At 40.2% G+C, this 9,883-nt stretch overlaps 2 protein-coding genes across 2 annotated transcripts in view; both read left to right on the top strand.

The window, feature by feature from the left end:
• Positions 1–217: 217 nt before the first annotated feature.
• On the top strand, positions 218–517 carry LOC103735827 (keratin-associated protein 3-2). Its single transcript, XM_008835198.1, has one exon. It carries the CDS (start codon positions 218–220, stop codon positions 515–517), a length of 300 nt encoding a protein of 99 aa, XP_008833420.1.
• Positions 518–5,617: 5,100 nt separating this feature from the next.
• LOC103735826 (keratin-associated protein 3-2) overlaps positions 5,618–9,883 on the top strand; it is a 9,755-nt gene continuing 5,489 nt past the window's right edge. Inside the window, exons 1-2 of the mRNA XM_008835197.1 lie at positions 5,618–5,970; positions 9,683–9,689. Coding sequence (XP_008833419.1) covers positions 5,635–5,934 — 300 coding nt within the window. The 5' untranslated portion in view covers positions 5,618–5,634 and the 3' untranslated portion in view covers positions 5,935–5,970; positions 9,683–9,689. The remainder of the gene's footprint in view (positions 5,971–9,682; positions 9,690–9,883) is intronic.

Genomic DNA, 9,883 nt, shown 5'->3' with positions numbered 1-9,883 from the left:
TAAGAACAGGTACTCTTAGTAGACAAGAAAATACCAAACTGATTAGATAATCTTAATGGAGAAAGGTGTTGTAGACAAAATAAGGGTAAGAAGGAAGCCTTTTGATCAGACCCACACCCACTGGGGAGGGTATAAAAGAGCTCAGAGTGAGAAGAGGCATTTGAACCTCAGAAACATCATCTTTCTAGGAGACTAAAGCCAACCAGACCCCACCACCATGGCCTGCTGTGTTCCCCGCTGCTGCAGCGTCCCCACTGGCCCTGCCACCACCATCTGCTCCTCCTCCAAGTCCTGCCGCTGTGGAGTCTGCCTGCCCAGCACCTGCCCACACACCATTTGGCAACTGGAGCCCACCTGCTGTGACAACTGTCCTCCACCTTGCCACATTCCTCAGCCCTGTGTGCCCACCTGCTTCCTGCTCAACTCTAGCCACCCAACCCCCGACCTGTTGACGCTCAACCTCACCACCTATGTCCAGCCTGGCTGTGAGGAGCCCTGCACCCCAAGGTGCTGCTGAAATGTGGCTCCTTTGCTCAGTGCCTGATATTGAAGGCCCAGGAGCGACCATTCAGTGTCCACTTGCCTCAGTGGTTATCCATGACGTTAAGGTAGACCAGATGGCCTAGATATGAAAACCCTACCTTTGACTTTAGTGACAAGAAAGCCAAGAAATTTGTTTATGGCTATTGGACTGAATAACCATTTTGGTTCATTTGATGGTTGAATATCTTCTATTATAAAAATTCTATTGAAATATTTAAATTTTTATTTTCTTGGTCATGTTGCTTCTGAGATTTTATTTCCTATATTGAGTGTTTTCATAGAGGCAAAAGAATCTCCTGATGGATTTTCTAATAAACTTTATTTCCCTGGCCATCCATGTGTGTTCTTTATTTATGTTACTGTTGGGGTAGATTTCTTACATTTCAAAATAACTTACCTTTTTTATTTTAAAAAGTTATGGTTTGAATGAATCACTAGAATTAGCTTACAGGCAACAACAAAATATTGGTTAAATATGATTGAATCTCTTAGCTGATTTTTAACTTTACATCATAGATATTACCTTTTATGACCCTACAAAGAATGAATATATGTGTATCATACATATATTGACAATCTATATTATATAATATATGCACATACAAACAAATAACATATATATATCAATCAAAATATGAAAAATGGATGTGAGGGTAATCTGGCTGTGACATCTGTCACCCCATTGATTGCCAGGATTGATTTGGCTGATCTGGCTGGCTAGGCAGGTGTCCCCTCCCTCCCCCAGTGCTCCACATTTGTCCCTCTCGAAGCTCTGTGCTCAGTCAAAAAGGACAATCTTCTGTAATAGAGAAGGACCATCCTTTAGTCAAGGGTGTATGAATAGCTGTGCTCCCCCACTAAACCTCCAAACATACTCTCAAAACATGAAAAAGCTTTGGTACAAAACCGAAAGAATGTTTGTGTGGAGGGAAACAGGTAGGGAAAGGGAACAGAAGTAAATACTTAAACAAACATGATTTTTATTTTTTATTGAGCTTTTGTATTTTTCATATGACAATTCTTAATCAAATATAGACCCTCCTCCCTCATCTGTGCCCCGCACTCCCCCCGCACCAGACCTCATGTATTCTGTCATGCATGTTAAGTCCTATCTAGTCAAGCATTTGTACCCAAATGTCCTTCAGTGCAAATTCGTACACTGGAGTCTAGTTAGCTCATCTAGACTTGTAAGTAAGGTCTACTCTCCCTACCCAGTAGTAATCTGTCTCCAACAGTTCCCAGCAGGATGGCCCACTCCAGATTTCCCTTGCTTTACTCTGGGTCCTTGTCCAATTGAGTTGGCATTGGTCCTGTGCTAGATGCCACCATTGCAGCAAGTTCACATGTGCAAGCTTCCGGTGGCCTGAAAGCTTCTGCTTTAAAATGTTTTAAAATGTCCTCCAAGGCTGATCAGTGTCATCAAGAGTGGGATTTCCCAGAGGATCCCTACAGGCTTTTGGTGAGTCAGCTCTGAGTGAACAAAACTTGGAAGCCATAAAGCAGACCTTCAACCTTTTAATCAAGAATCACTCTGTTTTTCCTCAATTAGCATAAAGGAAAAAGAGACCCTTTGGTTTTAGAAATAAAATACTTTTCATATTCCTGACACATGATTTGAGGTTCCCTTTTCAACCACATAAAGAGTAGTTCAGTGCCACTGGATCCTGTATTTAGTTTTTAAGAAGTGAGTCACCAGCTCACCTAAAGACAACTGTCATACTCCCTAGATATCACTCACTATCTTCATTTAGAAGGAAAGGACAGTAGTTTCTGGGTCTCTTGGGCCACTGTAGGGAAAGTGGATTTTCATAAAGTATTGTCAATAGAAAAGATTGTCATCGTGTACTTGTCATTTTATAACTGTTTCTAGTCTATTCATATAACCTTAAATCTTTCTGTATAACTATAGATGCATGTTGTTTACATTAATCATCATAATTCTCTGAATCTTTTCTGTTGGATACAAAGGAACATCGCATTCCAAATAAGAGTTTGATATCTTTCTGCCATGAAAACCAATTGTCTTTACAGTGTTTCCTGAAAAAGTCAAAGTAACTTCATTCTACATTTTATTTTGTTCTTAGAACCTAATCTTTACCCTTCTGATTATAATGTATAATATCAGCAATTTATAACATAAATTAATAAAAATTATAAAGTCAGACTATAAATTTCATGAGGACAGAGATAAAGTTTATTTGTTCACTGTTCTGTAGCTGACGTTTATCAGTGTTCATCATTAATTGCTCAATAAATGACTATTTAATTGATTTTTAAATGAATGAAATAAGGCTAGGGAGATAGCTTGGTACATTGTCTTTTTTTTCTTTTTTTTTTGAGACAGGGTCTCTCTCTGTAGCCCCAGCTGGCCTGGAACTCGCTATGTAGACCAGGCTGGACTTAAACTCACAGAGATCCGCCCGACTCTGCCTCCCAAGCTCTGGGAATAAAGGGGTGTGCCACCACACCTGGCCAAATTGTTTGTCTTAAAAGCACAAGGACTTAAATTTGAGCCTCATAAAAAAGCTGGGTGTTGTAGCACATGCTTGCAATCCCAGTGCTGAAGAGCTGGAGACGAGGATCTTTGGGGCTCGCTGACCAGTCAATAGCCTACCTAGGGAGCTCCAGGCCAGTGAGAGATCCTGTCTCAAAAAAGAAAAGGTAGATGGCACCTGAGGAATGACATTAGAGGTTGTCCTCTAGCCTCCACATGCACATGAACACATGCACACCAGCACATACACACACACACACACACACACACACACGAATGAAATATACTTATCTACTTATCTGTCCTAAGAAGTAGAGTGTGCAATTTGGCAGCATTTTGTTCACTGACAAATCTGGAACACCAGATGTCACAAATCCCCTTTCGAGGAAACGCATAGAAAATACTTAAAATTTTTCAATGTATTGATTTCCGTGCCAAGCACTTTACTCATGAGGTTAACATTTACTTACTTAGCGGGTGTGAGCTTTCAAGACGAATGCTTGTTGCCTCATCTAAGGCCTCTCTCTTGGCTTCTCCTCCTTCTTTTGACTGTGTTTCTTTTAACTTTCCCTTGAGATGGATCTGCAACTTACTTCAATATATCATAATAATTCATCTTTGCACAGGGCGTTCTGGTTGTCCATGCACTTTAAACTCTTTCATCTCCAGCGGGGCTCACAATTATCTTCTAAGTGAGGAAACATGGATACTATCACCTTCGCTTTGCAGAAAAAAGTGACAAAGTTTCAAAAAGTAAATTGCTTGAAATAACCAGGGAAGTAACCAGTAGTTCCAGGGCCAATAGAGAGTACTTCTAGCTCCTAACATGGCCCCCTTGGTTCCACATCCCTGTCCCCTAAACGTAGACACACCCATCATACCCTGATAGACAGGTACCTTAGGGGAGGAGGGAAGAGGGTGGCTTAAAGAATAAGTGAGCCCAAACTGATTGGAAATGTTTCAGTTAACCCATAAGGATAACCCTGACCGGGAGCATACCCCGTGCTTGCTCCTAAGCACTGAACTATGTCTGAAGTCTAAACAGAATACCGAAACTAGAGCTCAAGTCTTTCCTAACGTGGTTACATTTGATTTTGGATTAAAGAACATAACTCAAGAGGGAAGGACAAAGAACGTGGAACCAATCAATCTAGTTCAGGCCCTTATACTTTTTTCTATTGTTAACAATTTTACTTGGAGTCTAGCATTGTAATCTTAACTTATCCTTTCATTTAATCCATGTAAACGTATTTAAAAATTAACTGACCCCAATTAGCATAAAGAAAGTAAAGTAAGCCAATTGCTGAGGGAAGGTGAATGCAGGTGTGGACCAAGAGTGATGCGGGTACAATACAGGTACGATACAGGGTGATCAAAGATGTGCCAACCTAACTTGCTATGAATGGAGAACAAATACAATAATGAGCTGTAACTTTTCATGTGGAAAACTGGCAAACACTTTTGAAATACTTACAAAACATATAGGGAAACAGGAATTTTCAATTCAACACAGGTGACAGGAATAGGTAAGCAGAAAAATACTGTAGAGCAGTAAAATAATAAATATCAATGGCCTTAAAAATACTGGAATTAATAGTTGTCTCTATAACTCCATCTGGTAATTATTTCTGTTTCTGAATCAGAAATGTGCATGAAGATTCATATATAGTTGCTCTTGATTGCTGCAGTTATCAAAAAAAAAAGGGGGAGACAAAGCAAATGACTGATAAAATGAAATCGTAAAGTGCCCTAGAAGTGCAACAGCATGGTGAACACTGGGAATCGTTAAAAACGTCACTAAAAGTACCCACCTAGAGATGCAAAATAATGGATATATATGTTTAAGTGAAAGCTAAGTTATAGATCTTATACAGTATTCCAGAAATGCAAATATTCAAAAATGATTCTATCATATATATATATATATATGTATATAAAACATTAATAGAGGCTTGCCCTGGTAATAATATGGGTTAGTTGCTTTTATATTTTCTGCCTTTACCAATTTTAAATGAATCTATAATATTTGTATACTAAGATACTGAAATAATAAATATTTGTAAAATTTTCCCCTATTACTCATTAAACTGTTCCCCCGTTGATGTAATTTTGATCTTCAAATGTATCAAAGACAATAGGAAGTAATTAAAGTATAGCTTCTCAAAATAGAAATACTTCATAAGTCAGTTAGGGCGAGAAAAAGCAAAGAAAGGCTGGGCGGTGAAGACCAGCATTCTGCAGACTGCGCTGTGCCATTGTCCCTGCTGGTGGCGGTGGCGTTGTAACAGCAGAAGCCTTTAGTGATACCTCATAAATCTTGTGTCCCAGTGACAAACCGCAAGAGTAATCAGTTCAGATTTAGCAACGAACTCAAATAAAAGTTAATTAGGAGAATAGAGACTCTTTACAGGCATCTAAATGTCAGACCAATTAAAGATAATGGGGACACGAACATAAACAAGAACCAGGAAAGAAGCCTCCTGGTTGGACCCACACCCACTGGAGAGGGTATATAAGAACCCCAGAGCAAGAAGAGGCATTTGAACCTGAGAAACGTCATCTTTCCAGGAGACTAAAGCCAACCAGACCCCACCACCATGGCCTGCTGTGTTCCCCGCTGCTGCAGCGTCCCCACCGGCCCTGCCACCACCATCTGCTCCTCCTCCAAGTCCTGCCGCTGTGGAGTCTGCCTGCCCAGCACCTGCCCACACACCATTTGGCAACTGGAGCCCACCTGCTGTGACAACTGTCCCCCACCTTGCCACATTCCTCAGCCCTGTGTGCCCACCTGCTTCCTGCTCAACTCCAGCCACCCAACCCCCGACCTGTTGACGCTCAACCTCACCACCTATGTCCAGCCTGGCTGTGAGGAGCCCTGCACCCCAAGGTGCTGCTGAAATGTGGCTCCTTTGCTCAGTGCCTGTCACTGAAGAGTCAACACAGAAGCCTTAACATCTACCTAGCAAAACCTGCAATTAGTTTTAGAAGTTGGAACTGGATGACACTGTCATTAACAATAGCCACCCTGCATCAGAACAGAAAGAAACCAAGAGACTTTGGCAATGCAGCTGTTAGCTCTAGCCAAGTGTGGTTTGGATAATGGATGTCCCACAGCTTCTGAAGGTTGCATCTTCATCTGAATGTGTGCCTTTCTTTGTGTGTTTGGGAATTCTGTCTCCAGTCTTGGGTGGTATCTTTCTGCAAATTAAGGAATTTCTTCATGATCTTCCTAATAAATTTTATGTCTGTGGCATAGCATAAATGCCTATAATTTATTTATCTCTGTGAACTCATTAAATGTTCTTCTTAACTCTAACTGTCGACATTTTAAGAAAAACTGAGAACATAGGTGAATTAAAACATAAGCTGTATGGGACTAGAGAGATGGCCCGGAAGTTTAGAGGGCTGGCTGCTCTTGCAACTGACCTGAGTTTGGTTCTTAGTTCCCAGGTCAGGTGTCCCACAACTGCCTGTAACTCCAGCTCCAAGGGGATCTGTGGTCCTCTTTCTAGTCTCTGTAGACACCTGCATGTGTGTGCAGATGCACACACCTACATAAATAAAGTAAATATATTTTGAAAAGAGAAAATGATAGCAATACAGTAATATTTCTTCTTACTTTTGTTGTTCTTGGTATTCTAAAAAAAAATTAAGTGGCCTGGCATGTAAGAGAGTCTAGTAGAAAGGCATGCTTGAATGTAGATTTCCCCTCTCTTGTCTGCTCAAAGTTGGTTTAATCCAAGTTTATTGCTGTACTATCCACAATATCCATGAAATAGAATCATGCTAGATGTCTTTCAATAGATGCATGGGTAAAGAAAATACATGAGGGGCTAGAGGCATGGCTCAGAGATTAAGAGAACTGTCTGCTCTTGCAAAGGACCCAGGTTTGGTTCCAAGCAGCCTCATGGAACCTCACAGTTGTTACTACTCCAGTTCCAAGGGATCTGACACTGTCTCAGGTCAATATGGGCACTATCTGCATGTAGAGCACTTACACACATGCAGGTAAAACACTCATGTACATAAAGTAAGAAAGTACAAATCAAACTTCAACTCTATACAAAGAGTAAAATCTTTAAAATCATAATCTAACAAGACAAAATGGAGAAAACATGGAGTGAATAAACTACTCATCCATTATTGATGATGCCATAAAATGATATAACTCCCATTGTGATATGATATTAAATGTCCCCTAAAGATTTATGTGTTGGGGGGCTAGAGAGATGGCTCAGCAATTAAGAGCACTGGCTGCTCTTGCAGGTTCAGTTCCCAGCAGCAATATGGTGACTAACAATCATCTATAACTCCAATTCTAGGAGATCTGTCACCCTCTTCTGGCCTTCACAGGCACTGCACACACACAGTGTACTTACATACATGCAGGCAAAAACATTCCTACACAAAATAAATAAAAATAAATAAATAAATAAATAATGAGATTTATGTGTTGAAGGTTTGGTCCACAGTTGATGGTAATATTGGAAGCCAGTGGAAACTTTAGGAGGTATGGGCCTTGTGGCCTAATATAAGGAAGTTAGGTCCCTGATGGTATGTACTTGAAAAAACTATTGGCACCCTGGCTCGCTCCTCATTTTCTGCTTCCTGACCACCATGAAGTGAGCAGCTTTTTCCTTTTCTCTGCCCCTTACTTCCTGCCATGATGTTCTGCCTTATATCAGGTTCATAGTGTTAGAAACAATTGATCGTGAACTGAACTCTCTGCACTCGTGAACCAAAGTAAACCTTTCTTCCTTTTAAGCTGTTTATCAGAGGCATTTGCTATAGTGATGAAAAGCTACAAGTCCTTTGGGAAAGAATGATCTGGTAGCTTCATTTTTTTAAGATTTATTTTTTATTTATGTGTACGTATGTGTGTTTGTGTGAATATATGTCACATATGTATGGGTGTGCACATGTCTGCAGAAGTCAGAAAAGGTTGTCGAGTCCCCTGGAGCTGGAATTATAAGCAGTTGAGAGCCATCAAGCGTGGGTGTTGGGAACTGAGCTCAGGTCCTTTGGAAGAGCAAGAAGCACTCTTAATCACTAAGCCATCTCTCCAGCTCCTAGTAGTTTCTCGGAGAAAGAAATATATACCTATTCACTGCTCAATAATGCTACAATTAGGCATTGACCCCCCAAAGAAAAAAATATATATCTACAAAAATATGTCTGCAAGAATGTTCTAGAAGCTTTATTCAAAATAGCATTAAACTGTACAGCAATGGGGACAGCATGTACAATACTCACGCAAAGTCAATCAGATAAAAAAAAACTGCATAGAACTGGGGAAATGGCAGGAGGCCCTAACCTTAGTCAAGGTACAATTGGTAGCCAATCACTGCTGGATGAGGAAGTGTTGATCTTCTCTAAAGGGCTGATGCTAACCAGGCTCCAGTGAATGAACTCATACCAAGGGACATCTGGGCACACAAACTTGGCTCAATATGACTTTACATGACCAAATACATGAAATCCTGTTGGGGGGATATTGGGGGTGCATATAGGGAAGAGGGTCTAAATATGATTAAGATGTATTGTATGAAATCCACAAAAACTCAATTTAAAAATATACATTAAAAATAGCATCAAACTAGAATTAACCCAATATTCACCCAAAGGAGAAGAGACAAAAACTCATAAAATTCACAAGTAAACATCCCTCAACAAGCTACTGATGCAACATCAATGAATTAAAAGATATAGTGTTAATTGAAGGAAACAGGACACAAAAATATGCACACTGTGTGGTTTTGTTCATGAAATTCAAAACTAATGAACAGTAATCCATGGTAATAGCAGTCAGTACAATATTCACCTTTGGAAGACAGGGACTGAATAAGAAAAGGTTCAAGAGAACATCCCAGTGTGATAAAATTTTTACTATCTTGACTGAGTGATTGCTATATAGCTATACACATTTGACAAAACTACATTTAACTATATGGAACATTATCTTATAAAAATATGTGAAGTAAATGCCAGGTATAGTGGTGTATTCCTTTAATCTCAGCATTCAGAAGGTGGATCCATGTGGGATCAAGGCCAGCCTGGCATACATAATGAGTTCCAGACAAGCTGCGACTAGGGAGACCCTGATATAGATATAGATGCTGATAGATGATGGTGATAGATGATAGATAGATGATAGATAGATAGATGATAGATAGATAGATAGATAGATAGATGATAGATAGATAGATAGATAGATGATAGAGATACATAGATAGATAGATAGATGATAGAGATACATAGATGATAAATAGATGATAGATAGATGATAGAGAGATAGATTAGATAGATAGATAGATAGATAGATAGACGATAGAGAGATAGATAGATGATAGATAGATAGATAGATGATAGATAAATAGATAGGCATATCCTCTGAATGACCAGTAACAGATAGATATCTTCTTCTCTAGTTTCCCCCTTCCCCACTGACTGCAAACTGTTTGAACCCTAAGACTCTCCATAGGATGGGAGGGTCAGAGGGAGACCAATCAATCAATCAGCCTTAACTGCATGAGGGGGAGGGACTAAGGAGAGACTCCTAGGAAGCCAGAGGGGAAGGGTGTGCTTTGCCCTCTTGGGCCGGCAGTTGCAGATATGGAAGACTCAGCTGACATGCAGGGAAAAAAGCCCAAGGGTGTCTATACCTTTGGAGGTACCTCTTACCATGATATGCTCTGTTAGTAAGCCCAATAAATATCGTTATCCCCTAAACTGTAGTTTGGAGGAATAATTTCTCAGTTGGTTGTTAGGCCATTGGAAGGAGAGAGGGTCACAGCAGCCCTGGAAGCTGAGAGCGCACCCATCTCCCAGCAATTAATTCAACACACA

This window comes from Nannospalax galili, unplaced genomic scaffold, assembly GCF_000622305.1.
Source record: "Nannospalax galili isolate Female #2095 unplaced genomic scaffold, S.galili_v1.0 scaffold137, whole genome shotgun sequence".
Taxonomy (NCBI): Eukaryota; Metazoa; Chordata; class Mammalia; order Rodentia; family Spalacidae; genus Nannospalax; species Nannospalax galili.
This window is presented reverse-complemented; position numbering and strand designations above follow the sequence as displayed.